We start from the raw sequence: 20307 nt of genomic DNA on the forward strand, positions 1-20307 counted from the left end.
TGAAAAGCAAATGGGATTTGCCCCCAGAATGGAGTATTTCTTTTATAATTCTTGCAGTTTCATTTTATCATGTGTAATATATCAAGTTTATAAGGCATAAATACGAAAAACAGTTCAATATGCTCATCATTATTTTAATTAAGTAATACAATCTAGGACACTTTTTTCAATCACACCAAGGATTACAATGTACCTATAGCTTTAATTTGGGTTCGTGGGGTTTTTTTATACAAAAGTCTATCATATAGTATACAGTATATACTAGTTGATAACTGGTTCACAAGGTTGATCACAATATTCTTGTAGATTAATATTGTCAGGATTTCTCCTAGCTTGTATACTCTCTGCAGAACTGAAGGGCCCCTCCTTCCCAGGCTGCTCTATCCCACCACTCCATCTCCTCACCTATTTTAAGTGAACTCTGTGCCAGATGTAAAACCTCCTGGGAATGGCTAAGGACGCGCATCCCAGGGGTGCTGAGGAGCTGCCGGAGGCAGCTGGTGAGCAGAGCAGCCGGTGAGGCACTGGCTCCCAGAGGTATTCGTGGAGCAGGGATGCAGGGAGATGGCTCCATTTTCCCTGCTTTCCTTGGGCTCTTGGCACTGCAGAGATGCTCCCACCTGTCACGGAGGGCAAAGCCCCAAATGGGAGAGAGATCTGTGCCTAACCGTGATCTCCACCTGCCCTGCTGGAGACAGGTGCCACCAGCAAGGATGGGTGAAAGCACTTCGATAAATCAAGAGCAGCATGGATGCTGCAATGCTGCTTGGGTTGGGCCAGCTCCACATCACTCATGCCTCACACGATTTTGTGCATCTCCAATGCAAAGACTCATCTGGTGCCAGCTGGATGAGTTTCGCAAAGACAAAAAAATCCCTGCACAGACAAAACAAGAGGTCCTTAAATCTTTTCTAATGCATCGGTACAAGCACAGCCCCAACCTGCGCCTGCAATCGATAACATCTCCTGCATCCTTCTTGCTTCTCCACTTAGATTATTCAGATATTTCCTAAAATCAGATTACTGAAATGCACTGGAGGAAGAGCTGCTGATTTGGGGCTGGGGGGCAGCACAGCCAGACCACTTATGTTAGCAGAGGAGGAGGTGGTGGAGGCAGGAGGGGTCTGCTCCACACTCCTCCTGCCTTTCCAAGGGACACAGGACAGATGGGGACTGACACTGTGCCACCACAGGGCCACACTGCACCTCATTCTCACTATTGCTGGGCCAAGATGAGGCGTGAAAGGGCTTTTGGAACCTGGAACCAGGAATAATTTTTTTTTTTTTTACATATACAATGAATCTAAATTGTGCGTAAGGTAAACTGCAGAGCAATGCTCTCTGGTGTATATTCACATGTCTAATATTAGACATCCTGCTGGCGGCTCTGAATTGTCCCCAGAGGTTTCTTTACCTACCTATCTATATTTACTACATACAGATCCTGAGCACCTAACTCAGGTGCTCTGAATCACACCATAACTGAAGGCAGCCTAAAATAGAGTGTGAATTGCTCCCTCCCTGCTGTGACTCCATCCTGCAGCATCTGGGAGGAAAGAGAAATAATCTTGGTATCAGGAATGGGCCAAAGCTACAGAATTTGGGTCAGGGTTCAGGCCAGGCAGGTGCAGAGTTCGATCTAGGGGCTTATCCTTGTTCTGTATTTGCTGATGGGGCACCTGACCCTTACTTACACTTGTTTGTCTGACAGATCAATGGTCCCAGGGATCACCTATCCCTAAATAAAACAGAGCACAGGAGCAGCACATAAACAGCTCTCCAGCTGCAGGAAAGAATTGACACACATCTGAGCTCACAACAAAGCCTTCACCTCCCACACACCCTTTCCTCACTACTTTTTTTAAATCAGCCAGAAACAAACAGAGAGCGTGGCACATCCCAGAACGCTGGAGAAACGAGCACCCGATGCTTTCCTAGCTGCTGTGTCATCCTGTAGGCAGGCTGCTTCTCAAGAAACCAAATTACTGTAAACAAAGAGCATTCACTAGAAGAATCACATTATTTCCCAAAAATGCTCTTTTTTTTTTTTTTTACTTCTTTTTTATCTATACTTGACAGAAAAGTAAGACTGTCTGGGTATTTGTTTTCACTAGCCACATCAGCTAATTTCTGTCATAGCTCAAGAATTCCTTTGAACCTGCTATTTGCATTTGGGAAAAAGCATCAAATGGACTTTTCCCATGGGATACAGACTGCTTGCTGTCCGGTAGAGTCAACCATCATTCTTAAGTACATTAGCAAGAGGGAAGCAAAAGATCTCCCGGTGCGGAATGCATTGCAATAACAGCAAGTTTCCACTAGTGCTGAAAATCTGCGCCCTTAATGTAAGTGCTCAGTAACCACCAGCACTGCTGTTTGAGGAGCACTCTGAAGTGTATAGAAGGCTTGCGGGAAAAGAACCTCCATTAGTACCCATTATACTGTGATTTATGTTATGGGCTTAAAATAGCAAAATTAAACAGTCCTATTTAATCTACAGTCTAAAAAAAGGCACAAAGACTTTGAGAAAAAAAATATAACTGTTCAGATTACATTTCCAAGAACTTTAACAGAGTGTTGCTTTGATTTGCCAGCTTTGCTTGCTGGCAGGAGTGAAATTGAAACAATTTCACTGTCTGTGGAGGTAAAGAATATCCTTTTGGCAAGGCAAGTTTGCCAGCTCTATGCAAATGTTATTCAACAGAAGCAACTAAAACCTCTTGTGATTGCTTTAGAACATAATCTTTTTGGTCTGCAGCACATTGCACTTATCTAAGTACTCAGTGATGATAGAGCGGGTCTTAGGGCAAGACCAAATACAAAGAGCCCTTTTTAATCTGAACACAGGAATGAACTCTGTTCATGGCTACACATTCTGCTTTCAATCAAGTGAAATCATGAAATACATAAATACTATAAAATAAATACAATACATTCAGTGTTTTCTACATTGTCAGGAGCTTAAAGACTTTCTTAGCTCCCTGATGTAATGCATATAGAACATTCCCTTCTATACAGCGCTACCTTCATATCTCCATACCTCCCTCTTTTGCCCAGATTCTCATCAGTCTCATATTCTGTAAAACATACTGTTTCTTTAGGGAAAAAAATATTGCACTTTTAAAAATGCATAAAAATTGAACTGAGTTCCCATCAACTCCGCCACACAGTTTGCTATTTAAAATAACACTTTTCAAAAAAATGTTTCTCTTGTTGTTTTGTGTTTTGCTTATGTTTACAGCATTCTCCATCAGGATATCCTCAGAACATTCTTTACAGTTTTGCCATCAGACATTTGAAACACAGCATGATCTAGCTGAGATACACACGGCTGGGAGTCACAGGTCTGTCCGCAGATTCAGGATTTCATCGTACAAATGGGAACTACAATGACCAGAATAACCGTACAAGCTGCTGCTGCTATCAGGGCAGCTATCTTGCAAACCTTTGCTCTTCTGAACTCGGCTTCTTTGCGTTTTAACAAGGAATCATAGCCAGGAGTATAAATGTCTTCCATCCAGTATTCTAAGTTGTTTGGGTTTAAAGATTCTTGAGTCTAAAAATTAAAAGGAAACAGTTGTTAATTGACTGGAATCTCTCATTAATAAAATAAATAAATAAAGCAGATGTGCCTGAAGGCCTGCTGACTGCATCTGGGTCTGCTGTCAGGATAAAGTGGGTTACTGTCACTTCTCACATCCCTTCAACTCCAGGTCCCAGTTCCATAAGGCTGATGAAAGTGGCAACAAAACAGTGAAAAAAATAAACTCCTGCAACAGTATGATTTTGCTGCAAAATCCCTCACGTACCTCTGATTTGCCAGAAACTTCATCTTCTTGGATGGCATTTAAATAAAATCTCTTTAATCTGCTAGACAGTAGAGACGTCAGCAACTACCGGTCTGTTACCACGTTTTAAATTATTAAAGCCCATCTGATGGGAAGGGTTCTTAACATATCCTCCTCATGCACTCCATTGTATAATGCTAACCCTAAATTTGCTACCATAACTTGCTTGCAGGTTGCGGTTGCCCAGCCCCATCCAACACCCAGTCCCTCTAGATGGACAATCTGCAGATCCCTTCTGGACCAGCAATGCCTGAGGACACCAGCCTTTCAACTCCAGCATGGGAATACACAACCACAGACCCAGGACAGAGTGATCCTCTGCTTCCAGCTTGCCTTGCCAGCTCCATCTTCTGAGTCACCTCAGTGCATGATGCTGTCTCAGTTTTAGGGACAGAAGGAGATGGGGAACTGGACACCTGGCATAGTATCGTACATTACACCAGCAGCACCACCTCCACAGATGAGACCATTTAACCCCAACGGCAGCATCTATAATTCTACAGGAGGCAATACTCTGCTTATTGCCATAGTCTGAGTCTCTCTGGGTTGGAGGCGATTTAAAAATTGCAGACTTGAGGACCCCATTCCCCACAGGTGACCAAAAAATAAAAGAAAAGAAAAAAAAGTGAAGGGAATCTGAGTTGGTCACAAAATGAAAGGCAACCTGGGGAAAGTTATCAGTGTTTCATTCTGAATGGCTTATTTCTTTTTTTTTTTATCGTTTAGTTTTTTTCTTCCTAAAAATTTGTGAGATGCGTAAGTTTTGCATTTCTCTCTTGCTTGTTTTCTTCCATTCATTCCTTCTGCTAGGGAAAATGGGGGAAACCCAAACACTAGGCATTATATTGCACTTACCAGCAGAAAGGAACAAAACAGAAAAAACATTTTGAAAAATGACAGCTTTTCATCGAATCTGTCTCCTGTGTCTGGGGACCCAGAAGGCCATTTTTTATAAAATGAAAAAGATTCCACATAAAAATGTTCCAGTGAGAATACCCTAACACTTTCTGGGTTCATAACAGACCTGATACAAAGCTCATTGGACTCTGCATGAAGAAACTCCAGCTGACTTGAGAAGGATTTGGGTAAGCCTTTAATTAGGTAATTCAGATTTTGTGGCAATGAGCTGCCGGTGGAAAACTTGCTTTGCCCAAAAGCAGTGTTTGCTTTATGTACAGAACAACCATAAGAAGTTATTTTATAGCTACCCTAGAAATAAACAATTAAAATTGAGCAACGGTTTTATGATCATTTAATGGTGAACTCTGCGATAGTGCTAGGATGCTGAAACAGAGACCATTAGCTGTAGCTGAGATTGTACCATTCGGGCTCTGAATGACCTGTTCCAACCTTCTGAATAAAAACAGCAACCTCGTCTCCAAAGGCATCAGAAAATAGGCTGACAACATTTCATCCCAGTGGATCATCATACACAGAGCAAAGCGACGAGATCTCACACAGAACCCACACCTGGGACAAACTTTGGCCTGACTAGTTTTGCACTTTCCTTTTGAAAGTAAAACCCAGCAGACTTGTCAAGAGCCAGGAGAAATTTTAAACAAACAAAGGCAGAAAAATGCCAAGGATAACCATGCCACGTTTCAAGGAAACTACAGTTTTGGACCTCTTCTGCCTTGGTATTGACCTTCTAAACTACTGCAGAAGGAAGATGCATTATTAAAAAGGCCCATTACTGTTAATCAGCTTCCTTTCCCATTTCATTGCCAGACAAAGGAATGTTCATTAAAGCATAATGTATTTACTTTCAGTTCTAATAAACGTAATCACTGGGAAAAAAAAACCCACTCATCAGTCTGTGTCTATTTTTTAAGTTTGTCAGTAAGCTCTATTATGAAGTCTAGACATGGGCTTTGCAGAGTAGATGCAATTCTGGCAGTCCTTTTGGAGGGAGAGAATCAAACCAGTAAAGTTTTATCACCTTTATCCTAAAGATAAATGATGGCAATAAGCCGGTTTCTCTGGTTTGCTCACAGTCACGCAGAGCTGCTTACAGGGAACAAAACTGCCCTATGAGGAGCAGTTGGAGAACACCTCTCCCAGGGGAGCTCTGCTCCCAAATATCACCTCCCTTGTTGCCTCCACACAACAGGTAAAGGACGCTTTGTGACTGCCTGCTGCAGAGGAACTTCCTCCAACTCTAGCATATAGCCTGCAATGCCAGGGTTAGGAATTTAGCAAGTCCTTTAATGCTTCCAAGGCCCCAAAAGCAGCAGGCAGCAGAGGCAAGATGCAGCCTGGTTCCTGTGCTACTTGGTTTCTTTGTGAGTGCACTTTAGCCACAGGAAGGAGCCGAGGCTGGTGAGTACAGGGAAGTTTGCATCAGCTGAGCCAGGAGGTGAATTTGTTGTATACAAAGTGCTGCACAAACACTTATGGTAGTTGCACTACAGCACGACAGGTGATGGTTTTCATAGAGTCATAGAATCACCAGGTTGGAAAAGACCTCTTGGATCATCGAGTCCAACCGTTCCTATGTGCCACTAAACCATGTCCCTAAGCACCTCATCTACTCATCTTTTTAATTGGAAACCAGCTAATTTGAGGTCCAGAGGCATGGCAGTTCTCTTCGTATTATCCTGATGACCTCCTAGATCTTAGTCTGACAGGTCTGGAGCTGGGTTAGGTCCCCTCAGCACTGAGCTGACATGGAGCTGCAAGTCTAAGGCTCTTGAACGCCACCTTCCCTGGCAGATAAGCTTTGGAGACAAGCAGGCTCCCTGCTTGTGTACAGCTGCACCACACAGACTGCTGCTCACAGAACTGTGTTAGTGCGGTGCTGATGAGCCGCAAGCTGTAGGTCAGTGTACCCTGACTGCTGCCAAGCCCGTAGCTAGCTGAAGCAGCTTGCTCTGCTCTGGGGCACGCACGTGCATGCAAGGAGTCCAAAATGCCCGAGGTCAGCATCATTCCTCCCACTGGCTCTGCATGCTGCTATACAAATACATATAAATGACACACAGTGATCTGTGAACCAGTGTGGATTTCATTACGTGATGCATTTTGTGTTTCATGAACAAATAGAGCAACATTTTTTTTGGTCTTTACACATTCTGGATGGCATTCTTCATGATTCCTCTTCATATTTGTGTTTAGATATCCTCTTTACTAGAAGATGCCTCACGTTTATCAGGCTAGACAGGGTACCCAACGTGGCAATCAGTCCTGGGTCTGGGCAGCCCATTATATATCAGGATTGTGATTTCAAATACAGCACAGTCTGGGAGAATTTAAACCCAGAATTTGGATTTGTCTCCTAGTAACTTACTCTGCTCTGCTTGTTGCAGAAGAGCCTGCATACATCCAAGCTGAGCTAAAATGCAAACAAGAGAAACCATTAGCTGATCTGCTCTTCATATGACTCTAGTTTCCAACAGCGATTTTAAAGCTGCAGTAGTGATGTGGATCAAAAACAGTCTTGGCATTGAACATTTTCTACACATATTTTATGTCTCACGTTCCTTGCAAAAGAAAAAGCCCTAACATTTAAATTCTCTGTGAACAATTCAGACAGAACAAGGATAGAAGAAAAAGCAGCTTCTGCACCATTCTGCCTTGCTGCAGTTAGAGACCAGTTCACCTCTGCACCTCTTTACCCCTAAACTCTTTAGAGCTTACCAACACCACGATGGCTTAGCAGACATCTCTCCATTGCAGAATAAGCTGGAAGCAACAACCTGTCAAGGATCACCATTCAGCAATCAAAGATTCACATTTTTCTTCGTCTCTGGCCAGGATGGATAGGGATCAGCAAGATTAGAAGCTCAATAGTGCATAGCTCCTTCCTGAGCCTTCAAATCCCTTCTTAAATGCATATTGTGCCAACATTCATTTGCAATCAAGCCATTCAAATTAAACAAATGGGACTCACTTGTAGATCCAATGCTGCAATCTTGCCTTTATCCCCTGAATTCCTTGTGTATTCCTCTATGGTCCATGATGGTTGGGCGCGTTTCACTTCAGCCAGCTCTGTCAACCTCATGTCTGTGTAAAGCGGGTTGCTTTTCATGTGTGACTTGAGTGATGCAGGGTAGGGATGAGGACTAAAGACTTGTTCAATCAAGAAAGCATCTTTTGGTTGCTTAGAAAGTCTGTGTGGCTGTGGGATTTCATACTGCCTGTCTGCCTGCAATAGGGTTCAAAAGAATTTGAGAGAAGAAACAGGACTATGAGGGGGTTAAACACAAAGGACAGAGATACTCCTTTCAGACACACTGTGTGATATTGCTTAAGCCATGATAAGAAAAGTATCTGCTAGGACAAAGGTTTTGGATGGCCTTAATCCATTTGCCCCCCTCACAACCAGACCAAAGAGATATTTTACAAACACAACTCCACGTTCACTATAGCAGGAACACAAAGCTGATCTAGCAGAGGAAATTTAGGGTTTGTACTGTTTATAGTTATAAAACTACTCTGAAAATGGCCCTGACATGCAGAAGAGCCCAGCTGATCAGGAAAAGCTAAAAGCCCCATGCAAGCTTCCACATTTCAAAATCTCAAATTCTCAACACAAAGAAGTCTCGTTAGAAGCTCCTGGCTAGCAACCCCTTGACACCGCACCATCCATGGTACCAATCGAGGGTCAGATGCAGACTACTGCAGGAGCGAGGATGGGATTTCAGAGTCAGCATTTCATCCTGGGAAATCAATGTACAGAAAAGCCAAGTTTTGGGCTTACTAAGGGTAACCTTCCTCTTCTGCAACCTGCTAATAACCCATGGGTTATGGTTTCTTGCTCATCCAGCTGTACTTAATTTCCATCAAACATCTTCCTCTCCTTCCTCAACTTTTCTCTGCCCCCACTGCCCATTGTAAGGAGGCACGTCCTGACTGAGCAGGGAGCTGAAGGACCCCCGACACTCTCCACTGCCTGTGAGGCAGAAACAATCATCCACATCACGCAGTTTCAACCAAGCAGCAAACAGAACCCAGCACGGAGACAGCCACAACAGCTCTGCAATCTGTGAAGGCAGCAGTGGGCAGCTGGTGGGAGGGGTGGGCAAAGCTTTTCTGATCAATCAAAACAGACCACAGCTATGTTGCATTTCCTCAAAGGGAGGTTTAAGGTTCATGTAAATGACTGTAAAAGTCAGGTATAAAGAATACAACTACAGTTTGTGTTTCATGATACACGACCAAGGATTCTTCTCTTGAGGGATTTGAATCTATGAATCTATTCCATTCACTTTAATATATGCACATACTTCTCTGACAGAAGCCATCACAATACAATTTTGAAATATCCCTTCTAAAACAACCACTAGAGAGTTTCAATTTTCCTTATGCCCTTTTCACCAAGTTAATTACCCGGCCTCATTATATCGCCACTGATGACAAAGAATCATCATCTTCTGAAAATCTCACCCACATCACTCCCCCTCCCTTTTCAAAAGAGCAAAGTGTTTTTAAGGAACAATTTGATCATATTGCAGCTGCCAAGCAAGAAGATATAGGTACAAAATCACTCAATTATGGTAACAATAAAGACAGGCATATTATGGGAGGGTATTGTCATACCCTGAGGCTTGTGATGACTATGGAAGACATTCATAACTAGATTATTTTTAAGTGCTTATTATGCGAGTTAAAGTTGAAATTACCTCTTTAGATTTCCTGTGCCATTCCTTATTTTCTCCTCCGTCTCTCTCTTTCATCTCTTCTTCTGTAATGCCAACTTGGTTGGTGTAACTAATAGCTCTCCAGTCTCGGGGAGAGTTTGAAATACTTGCTATTTTGGATTCAGTTGCACTGTTTTCCTCTGTTAATGATCTTGATGACCTCCTAGTAAATAAACTTTTTTTTAAGGCTTTTACTCGAAGACTCTCACTATTACTTCCACTGGCATCTGAACAGCACCATTCTGGATTATTATCCAGTTTGCCTCCATGAGGTGTATTGTGGCACTGAAATATCTGCGGAGAGTTACTCTCATCTGACGCAGCTTCGCTTGTCAAAGAATTGAGATCTATTTGTACACTGACCTTCTCTGGCTGTTGAATTTTTTGATCCAGCTTGCTTAATTTTCCCAGGACTTGGGAGATTTCTTCTCGGACACCTGAGAGAGATTCCAGTTTCTTCTCTATTTCACCAATCCTCAGAACCAACTTGCAGACACTCGTTTTTAGTTCATCATCTGTGTTACTGATATCTGCTCGGACGACTTTATCCAATTTGTTACAGGCACTCCCATTGGAGATTTTAGTCAGATTGTGCTCAGGTGAGCTCTCACAGTCTGATTTATGCACCTGAGACAAGGAGCCGGTGCTGTTGTAGCACGAAGACTGCATCACTCCCGTTGACCCACTGATACTCATGTCATCCAAAAACCGGAAAATGTCACTGATGTCATCACTCACAATTTCAGAGTCGTCGTCTGACTGCTTAAGAGAGTGCCGCTCTCCATACTTGGCTTGGCCAGCTGCACACAAATCCTTGCATTTCTTGTGGTCCAGAACTTGCTGTTCCGTTTGAGTCCCAACACTCATGGATCTGTCAAGACTTAAGATCTGAACAGAAGTACAATTAATGCTTTTATCCTTAAACTTTTTGACTGGCTCATGTTTCTCCACATCTAGAATGGAAGGAATTTCCTTGGGTTTATGCCCATTTGGCTTCACAGCGTAGTTTGCCTGCATAATTGGTTGCTGATCCTTCTTGTTTAGGTAGGACTGATGCCTGTCAGCTGAAGGAAAGTTTGGAGACGGGTTGTTCAAACTCTGGTATCGCGGCTTCTCTTCAGACTGTTTCCTATTAAAAAATGATCGTTCAAAGTCAGGTACCTCCTCAGTATTTAAACTCCAGCTTTTAGCTGGCCAGGCAGTTTGCTTTGTTGGTTTTCCAGCCCACTTTTTTGTGTCCTGGGGTCCGAGAATAGTAGTTGGGCCAAAATATGTTGAAGCCTGAAGATCATCTAAACTTTCATGCTTCGCTCGTCTTTTGTCTGGTATAGGAGAATAAACTGGATTCAAGTACTGACTGCTGTATGGCATTTCAAAGCTGTGGTTGAAGAAAGCCTGCTTAGAGCTTTCTTTCCTGTTCAGAGGCTCTCTGTGTCCATCTTCGGGGCTTTTGTTGGATGGTATTAAGTTGGGAGATATTGTAATCAGATTATGAAAATCTTCTTTGAATATATTTCTTTTCTGGACACATGACTGCATCACAAATGGCTCATCATTTGAAATGAAAGTTTCTTTTATGCCTGCACTTATAGGCAAGGAGTCCTGGTCTGAAATAGATTCATTTTCAATGTTCATGGGGAAATATGTACTCTGCATCTCACACGGTGGAGATGTGGCAATGGAGTAGGATGCTAGTGCCTGCAGCCTGTCCAGAGAGGCAGCCCGGCCCTTCATCTCCTTATTAACACCCAGTAAAAAGTTGGGTTCTGACGAGGGGACAAACTGTTGACAGTCTTTGCAGTCCATCTTTCTGCATTTTGAAGACCTTCTGACTGGAAAGCCCCGATTAAACTCCTGGTCGTTCAGCTCACAGTTGGGCACGCAGTCTGCCATATTGCAGATTTCTGTGTCAGATCTACAGGACTCGAAGGACTCTTTCTTCTTCACTTTCTGCCTTGCAACTGGAAGTTTCTCCTTGGCCACTCCCCCATTCATTTGTATGAGGTTGAATATTGTTACTATATCTGCTGCAACCATGATTTTCTTTGATTGCTGATTGTTTACAGTGCATCTCATTTTGTCTTTGAACAAAGTTGCTGGGAAATTAGGATCCAGGCAAGCAGTGTAAAACAACACACTTCTGAGTTTGGCCAGCTGGGATAAATCAAACCTCGCACACAGAGACTTGCAGAGGTCCTGGTAAGAAACAGTATTCTGCTTCGTGTCCAGCTCCTCCAAGATCTTCACCAGGAAGAGTGAGGATTCCTGGTTGGACTCCATGGCTTAAGTGTATTTTGTTCTTTAGCCTGGAAACTGCACTCCACTTCTACAGCAACACACAATAGCAAACAAAAAAAGATTGTTAAGTGACTCACAGATAATATTCAGGACCTTGTAATTCAGCCACAGATGGGACCCGACTCCTTAGCCATTTAGTCGAGGGCTTGCTTGTCTAACACAACCTCGTGTTCCCAAACTCCAGGCTGTAATCCCAGCATCAATGAAATCAATACCTAAATAGAGCTAGGGTTTCATCCAAGGAGGCTCATTTATGTCAATGTCTACTAAAGTGGGTAAGTGAATAAACATCAGAAGCTCTGAAGGGGCTGAACCAATGGCAGACACATAATCCCAGCCTGCTTGCTACAGGGCTTTCACAGAATTTCTTACTGACGTGTGAGAAGCTGAAAGTACAGACACATCAAATTGTTTGGCAATAATTCTAGCCCCAGCCTAACCAGAGATGATCTACCACACCATGACAACCCCAGCTGTTTTCATATCTGACTGCAAATGGCTCTTCAGGAAGATTTGCTGAGAATAGACTTCTCATGTGATTTTAGAAGTTATCTGAGCACATAATTGCCATCTTGCTTAGTTAAAAATGTTATTTTCTCCTCTCTCCTGAATTAACTCCTCCGGATACAATGACACTTTTTCCAGAAATACCTTCTCCTAAGTTTGTGATTCAGGAAAGGAAAAGCTGCCTGGCCCCATGCAAAAAAATCTGTGTGATCCCCATTTCAGCTGTAAAGTGCAAAATCTAGAGAAGAGCAGAAAGAGTTAAGAAAAAAATAAATAAAAAAAAATAAAAACCCCACTGAATCTTGAAACCAATCCAGCAGATGCTAGAGGGCTGGCTGCCAATCAGGTTAGATTTGAAGACTGAGAAATATCAAGGACAGAGAACATCCTCTTCAGTGATGTGCTCCCAGAGAAACCCAGGGAGTGCGGTTCTATTCACCAGTCTGAAATGATAGGGCAGAGGTGGAGAGCAAAGGCTGCACATTTATATGGATAACAAGAATAGCTCGAGCAAGCACAGCCAACACTAGCAAACATCTTGGGAAAGATATAAACCCCTGTACTTGCAGAGTTGAAACCAACCTCTGGCTATTATGGATTAGGAAAGGATGTTGATGGGGGGCAGATTATTTTTCATCTGCCTACTGTGAATATCCTTGTCAATGTCTCTGCCGTTGGCTGCTAGGAGAGACAGAGCACGGGACGATGCAGTCTGCCAATTCCTATGTTTGGTCACTTTGTCTTTGTTATTCGCACTGATAGGAATGACACAAATATTTTCTCTTCCCCAGAAAGGTATGGTATCTTCTCCCATTCACTCTCACCCTCAGGTGACCCCTGGAACCAGCCTCTCCATCTGCATGAAGTGCAGAATATCCACCCAAACAACAAAGCACAAAAGTAAGGCTTGCAAGGTTTATTATTACTCATTTAAAAAGTCACCTGACAAAAACCTTAAGGCTCCTGATCATTATTCCAGGAATACAGGGCTCCTGTTCCCTCTCTTGTAGCCTTTCATCTTGCCCTGACATTACACACTGGAGATCACCATCAGTGTCAGAAGCCAATATAAATCAGCTTTCAGTACCAAATGCCACAGCAGCATCTTCCAGAGGGAAAAAAGAAAAACACCAGGTTGCCGAGAAGAATACGAAACAAGCCTCCATACAGACTTGGCTGTTTATTTAAGAAGCGTCTTTCTGCCATGGTATGATCAGAAGTTGAGCAGCAGCAACGTGAATGTATTTCTGTGATTGTAAACACCACTCTCAGAAACCAATGGCTACAGGGATTTTCCAACACCTCCTCTGCATGTATGTTTGCTTTTAAAGCTCGTGTATTATGCATAGCAGCACAACTCTTTTGCTATCTGACAAAAGAGACAAAATGTTATATTGCTCAGCGCTCAGCTGCAGAAAGTAAGGCTAAAAGACGGAGGAGGATGCTTGTATCCCCCTTCTCTTTAACAACAGTGTGTGCTTGGAGGCACAGCCTTTTTAACTGTCTGCCTTTGTATTTCTCTGACATGTCACCATTAGAATATGAAACTCTCATGCTAGGTCCAAACTGCTCTGTCTGCCACCAAAGCCACGAAGGACTGTCAGAGTAAAGTTCACACGTGGGGCTCAGAGACTTTCCCAGCTGCCAGGGAACTGCAAGTCAATTTTCTGCAGGTTTTGAATCTGCTATTTGGGGCAAGAGTGGAAATCTGTCTTCTTGTCACCTCCCTGCTGAATATCAGCAAAAGAAACTACCTCCCTCCATTTGTAACTTCACAGCTTCTCGCTAAACCCTCAACTGGATATGCATTTTCACAACCTGATATACATTCTACACGCTGTCTGCACTGGCCTGCCAGCACTCCGCTTTCTCCCCACTCACACTCCTGCTAAAATACACAAGTAGCCAGTTTGCAAGAATATATTTCTTAAAACTGTCAACCTATTTTTCTCTGCTTTCCCACCTTTACTCTTTCATCCCACTGAGGATATATCCTAGGTGTAGTTTTTTGAAACTTTTTGATTTGTACCAAGCCATTTTTACGGTACCTCTTCCATCAGTGGTTTTGACTCCAATTCAAGTTTCTAAACACTACGTATCTAGTAAAACTTAGATGCAGCCTGATGTCCAAAGTTGCTGAGTGCTGACAAGTTCAATAACCTCATTGGAAGACCTGCATAACCCCAAATCTCACATTGCTGTTATTCAGCATCAACGAGGAGCCTTGGTTTGGGGATTCCAAGCAGTAAGGCAGCAGCACTGAAGCGCAGACCCCAAGCAGAAGAGCTCTGCTAGACCTGGTTTAGCTCAGTCTGGGACCCTGTGCTCCCACACCCAAGGTGGGAAGACGGCAGTGAGGGGACAGAGAGGTGACAGAGGCTTTAAGCCGAGGGTGATGAGGAGAGAACAGAGACCACCGAGGTGGGAATTCAGCCAATTCACTCAACTGAGGCTCAGCTATGGGAGGTAGTAATTGAAAAAGCAGGTTTCAAAATCAGACACAGGGCTTGAGGAAAAGCAAGCTAGCTAGGAGTTACAATAATTTCCGCTTCATCCCCAAGATGTTCACAAAAAGCTTTCTGGTGTGAGCATACAGGTGCAAAAGGTACCTTTGGGCTTCAGCCTGGGCACAGAAATGTGTGCTCCCTGGTGCCAGAGCATCAAAAACATTGCTAGTGGAGCAGACAACAGATGCATGCTGTGAAGAATAGGACATGTTACCCCGGACGGATAATATAAAAGGGCCTTGAAATCTTGTTTCCTGGGTCAGGGATGGAAATACCCAGTGCCAAGGTTTTTAGTGAAACATTAAGCTCCTCTGCCTCCTGTCAAGCCTCCTGACAGCCTGCAATGGAGACAGGTGCTTCTTGGCAAATCACCCCGGAGCTGATGCATCCCAGGTGCCAAGCATTTGGCCATACACTGTCTCACCTGTTATGTCCACATTCATTCATTAGCTCTCAAAGTAGAGCCAAAATAGACCTGGACACGGCGCATAAACGCAAAGCTCTGAAATAAGCACAGGAGAGCTTTTTAGAGTAGATATAGGGTCACGAATCAGTCAAAAGCAGCAAAGTGAATGAAAGCACCCACAGCGAGAGCAGCAGAACAGGACTTCCTCAGATGGCCTCAATTCCACAAACATCCTCATGCTTTTCCTTTGTTACAAACAGCCACAGGCACCCTCCAACCCACCCCCAAACTGACTTTGGTCTTCAGAGACATGGAACTAACCACACACAGGGAGAGGATCTAGTTTATTTATCTTCAGCAAGACAGTCTCTGACCAAAGGAGCCACTTAACATTTCATCTTTAATGATTTTTGTTATATTAACACTGGGAGGGTCATTTCAACTTGGCTTCCTAAGATTCGACATTCGCTGCTCTATTTACAGCACAATTATATCCCAGCATGGACTTGTACAGCATCATATTGCACAGCTCATCGATGGGGTCTGACTCTCCTTGCACGCAGATGAGCTCCAGGCTTACCACAAATCAATGTCTTCTTGCCCTGCACCAAGAAAAATGAACTGAGCTCTCATCTTACCATTAACCCACTACATCTCAGCCTCCGGAGGAGAAGACCAAGAGCATTACAATTGCAACTTCCACCCCTAGTGGTGCTTTCTGCTGCACAAAGGGAATATACTGTTCTATTTTCTGGCATCTTCAGGAATCAAGCCTCCATAAGACCTCTCCCCTGTGGTCCTACGGACCAGGGGAACCTGCATACTCTTTCATGCAGTTTGCTTCCCTGCAGAAAATCCAGAATGCACTTTACCTCCTCACCACCTCCCAAATCAGCGCTGTGGCAGGGGGTTCCACTTGCCTTCTCACTACCCTATAAACTCACCATCCACAGGAATTCATTAATTAAGTACTGCTTTCCAGTTGCCCTGGCTGCATTCCCCCATCGTGCTGTCAGCCCAAACCCTGTCCCACTGCATCTGCTCAGGGCAGCACACATCAGGGCAGATAAATCTCAGCACGAGATTCAAGGCAAAGTCCCACCACTAGACTTCCCTGAGGAGCTGTGGGGTGGCAAGATGCCTTGCACAAGCCTCAATCTTGGCCACTGGCAGACAGATAACATTATCTTCCTCTGTTATTTCCTCCTTCTTTTCCTTCCCTGTTCTTTGTGCCTCTGACATTTGCTCTTCCCATTTCCCAATACCCACAGCAGATGCAGCTACTACACAGATGCAGTTGCTGGAGTCATCATTTCCCTTTCCCTTTGATTTGCCTCCGAGAAGGAAACAGCATCCTTGTTTTCCTTCCCCCCAGTGACTGACGGGCCATCCTATCACACCTTTACAGCGACAACAGACAGAGCGAGCGATCCTCTCATAAATTCCCCTAGAAAGAGCCAGCTACTTCAGTGCAGGAGAACATTAATATAGAGCCAGTAATATGCTGTTTTACTATTAACTCGAGCTCATAAATCTTTCAGCCTGTCTTCCCAGCGCCAAATACTATAAAACAAGGCAGGCAACACACGCCTCGCGTGAACCACGTAACGCATCAAGATGGTATTCAGGTTTTGTTTTCTCCCATATTCACAAATCTGTTCTTCTGTCAAAACATTAAGAAATTTTTGACAAATGAAGGAGCATCTTGAGCCCTGCATGGCTTCTGCCACACACACACAGGGAGCCAACACTCGAGGCAACACTGCCTGTTTCCGTGCATCCCTTATTCCTCCTTCTCCCTCTGCCTTCTGCTGCTCATTAAAAAGAAAACTAAAAAGCGCACTTTGTAGCCCTGCCCACGCAATGGCAATCACTTCTCTCCACCTTTCATTGAAACAGAAAGTCTTTCCTAACAGCCCAACACAGGCAGTGTCCTCCGGACTGTTCCCTTGGCTGTGCGGGAGCAGAGTGGGTTCCAGTCCCCGGGGCAGGTAGGAGATGCGTGCTGGCTCCTTGCCTCGTTGGTGTGATTTTTATTCACTCCTCCAGAGCTGAAGGGAATGAATGCCTGCTGCCTAGGAGCTCACAGGGCTTGTGCTCCCGTTCTCACTAGCAGCTCGCTGCTGTTCTGCACAGGAACCCTGCACGCTTTGCGCCCTCCCAAGCATCCCACGGCTAAGCTTATCCCCAGTTCACCAGGGGTTTCAGTAGCACTGGAACAAGTTGCTATTTTCTGCCTCTTATCTTATAAGATAAGCCTTGGAAAAACCACGCTTTACAAACCCAGCTTCTCAAGAAAGGCAGGCTCTGCTGTAAAAGCACTCTGCACAACACTTCAGTCCCCCTCCCTGAAATTAGCAGGTTTTAAAGCCTCCCAGTGCAAAAATTAACAGGGAACTTGTGGATAAAGGAATTGTACCCTCATGGCCATGTCTGTGCGCAAGTCATAAAACATTTGCCATTGATTTTTCTTGCACAGTAACATTAGGCTGATTATTTGCATTGTTCAGTTATGCAATCCAGGTTAATGCATCTATATGGTCTGGAAAAGTGCAAACAATCATTCGAAAACTGTGCAATTAATTACTTGAATTATTACTGCACCATATGCTCTTGGTTATTCTTTGCCAACTACTGGTCCATACAAACACACACTAATACCATCCTCTCAATATGTTCTCAGAGCACATCCAAGTTACATTTCTCTCAAACATTTTCGCAAACACTGCCAGATAAACACAAGAAGGTCCAACCGAGGTCAATATGGAGCAATTCATTCCATCTGGGGGCAACCTGGATTTTTGCACGGCAAACCTATAAAAACCCCACTCCTACCGCGGACCCGACTCTGCACAGATTTGCTTCCTTGACCTGCTGGGTCCAGCTTCCACCGTTCCCCATCCTGGCTTGGGGTTTGGGGTGGCGGGGGCCCAGGCTGGGGCTCACCCCCTTGCTCCCCCCCAGCTGCCCACAGACAGACCCAGCTGTGCGGGACTGAAGTGGAACTGCCAAAGTCAGACAGAGTTTCAAGAATTTTATTTTTTTTTTTAAGTCTCCCCTTTCCCAGGAACCTAACAAAGAGGTGGCACCCACGGGGTGCCCTGCAGGGACCTCAGGGGGTGGAGGGGGGGGGTCTCTTACCTGCACTCACCTCACCTGCCTGCAAGCCAGAGTGGGGGGCGCCGGTGCTGAATCCCCCTGCGTGGCGCCGGGGGCTGTCACAGCATCCCTGGGGAATTCTCCTCGCTGCCCCTTTCTGCCCGGCTCCCCCCTCGTTGTGCCCGTACCCTGCTCCCCGCACCTGGGGCTCACCTGGGGGCTGCTCCTGCCCCTTGCCCGCGGAGCGCAGCCGTCACGGGCGGCTCTGCCGCTGCGGCAGCCGCTTCCCAGCGAGGAGGAGGAGGAGGAGGAAGAGCCCGAGCCTGAAACCCCAGCAGGATGCCATCGCGCCGGGCTGCGCTGACAAAGGCGGCAGCAGGTTGGCATGGGAGGAGGGCTGGAAGGAGGGAGGGAGGGGTGGAAGGAGGGAGGGAGGGGTGGAGGGAGGGATGGAAGGATGGAGGGAGGGATGGAAGGATGGAGGGAGGGATGGAAGGATGGAAGGAGGGAGGGGGCTGCCCAGGCTGAGCCTCCCCGCGCCCGCAGCTGCGGGAGGGGGAGCCCCGAGCGGCGCCGGGCGCTGCGGCACCGGGGCGGGGATCCGCGACTCGGCTCCTTTTTAATTATTATTGCTCTTATTAGGGCGAGTCCCGTCGCTCTCGCAGCTGGGAGGGGAGGGTGGGGGAAGAGGGGGGCGCTCGGGGTCCCTGCAGCACCCAGCCCTGCAGAGTCCCCCCCAGTGCACCCCTAAATCCGGGCAGACACTAAGAGCGCACCCGCAGCCTGGTGCAAAACAGGCAGGGAGGGGGGGCTCGGTGTGAGAGGGACCCTCTTCCCACCTGGGGACATTGCACCCCAGCACCCCTCCCTGCCACCTTCGGGGTGCAAAGGCCATTGGTGCTCAGTGCATCCCAGCACCCACTGATGCTCTGTGCATCCCAGCACCCATCCCTGCCACCCTCGGGGTGCAAAGGCCATTGGTGCTCAGCGCATCCCAGCACCCACTGATGCTCAGTGCATCCCAGCACCCATCCCTGCCACCTTCGGGGTGCAAAGGCCATTGGTGCTTAGCGCATCCCAGCACCCACTGATGCTCAGTGCATCCCAGCACCCATCCCTGCTGCCCTCGGGGTGCAAAGGCCATTGGTGTTCAGTGCATCCCAGCACCCACTGATGCTCAGTGCATCTCAGCACCCATCCCTGCCACGCTCAGGGTGCAAAGGCCATTGGTGTTCAGTGCATCCCAGCACCCATCCCTGCTGCCCTCGGGGTGCAAAGGCCATTGGTGTTCAGTGCATCCCAGCACCCACTGATGCTCAGTGCATCCCAGCACCCATCCCTGCCACGCTCAGGGTGCAAAGGCCATGGGTGCACAGGCCTTGTGCTGCACGGCTGCCCACCGTGACTGACCTCCTCTCAGGTCAGCAGTACCCAACCTCCTGACCCATGTTCCTTACAAGGATGGGGGTCTGGGCACGTGAGATGCAAGCACAAGGTTCTGCACGCACTGCACGGTGTGGCAGTGCCCACCTCAGGTGCGCTGCGATGCCCGTGCAGCACAGAGGCACACTCAGAGCCAGTCTGGGCAGACAAGAGCTTACCTTAGGTCAGAGCATCGCTTCTTTCCTTGCTTCTTTCCTTTCTTCCAGCTTTTCCAAGCTGTTAGCTTGCCACACCGCCCAGAAAACATTGCAGAGTTTTTAATAGAGGTGTTGCTGGGTGAATAAAGCAGTAAGATGTCAAAGACTTGACTTTTCATCTCGTTATTAGCACTGTTTGGGAAAAGGACTATCAGCTTTTCTTTCCTAGATGAACTAATTCAAAGGCTTGTGTGTGCAAATGCATCAAGGGCATCAGGCTGCTATGAACAAACTGACATAAAACTATACATTTTATTTACCCTGACAACCTTGGGAAAAGAGCACTCTGCTTTCCTGGAAGAAGCAAGAGGTCTGGAGAGAGTTTTATTCTGAAACCCACTGATATGCAAGTCCTTCCACTGC

General features: G+C 45.7%; 2 protein-coding genes across 3 annotated transcripts in view; one reads left to right on the forward strand and one right to left on the reverse strand.

Moving 5' to 3' along the window:
* Positions 1–1415: 1415 nt before the first annotated feature.
* On the reverse strand, positions 1416–18683 carry MINAR1 (membrane integral NOTCH2 associated receptor 1). 2 transcript variants are annotated; one of them, XM_069867251.1, is made up of 4 exons: positions 18518–18683; positions 9470–11813; positions 7738–7992; positions 1416–3556 (listed from the first exon to the last, which is right to left on the reverse strand). In XM_069867251.1, exons 2-4 carry the CDS (start codon positions 11765–11767, stop codon positions 3359–3361), a joined length of 2751 nt encoding a protein of 916 aa, XP_069723352.1. In that variant the 5' UTR covers positions 11768–11813; positions 18518–18683; the 3' UTR covers positions 1416–3358. The 2 variants fall into 2 exon arrangements, with proteins under 2 accessions (XP_069723352.1, XP_069723353.1); XM_069867252.1 differs by lacking the exon at positions 1416–3556 and having other exon boundaries at positions 7836–8032.
* The window catches only part of PLIN1 (perilipin 1), a 92616-nt gene continuing 90763 nt past the window's right edge, over positions 18455–20307 (forward strand). The window contains exon 1 of the mRNA XM_069867259.1: positions 18455–18460. The gene's annotated coding sequence lies outside the window, so the exon portion shown is untranslated. The remainder of the gene's footprint in view (positions 18461–20307) is intronic.

Source organism: Phaenicophaeus curvirostris, chromosome 12 (assembly GCF_032191515.1).
Source record: "Phaenicophaeus curvirostris isolate KB17595 chromosome 12, BPBGC_Pcur_1.0, whole genome shotgun sequence".
Lineage (NCBI taxonomy): Eukaryota > Metazoa > Chordata > Aves > Cuculiformes > Cuculidae > Phaenicophaeus > Phaenicophaeus curvirostris.

What these genes read in the sequence shown, in the direction of transcription:
- MINAR1 (XM_069867251.1), bottom strand. Translation starts at nt 11,767, where the DNA reads ATGGAGTCCAACCAGGAATCCTCACTCTTCCTGGTGAAGATCTTGGAG. An exon ending in GGCACAGGAAATCTAAAGAG is followed by an intron (nt 7,993 to 9,469) that starts GTAATTTCAACT and finishes ACCCTATTGCAG; the next exon opens with GCAGACAGGCAGTATGAAAT. An exon ending in TTGCAGCATTGGATCTACAA is followed by an intron (nt 3,557 to 7,737) that starts GTGAGTCCCATT and finishes TTTAATTTTTAG; the next exon opens with ACTCAAGAATCTTTAAACCC.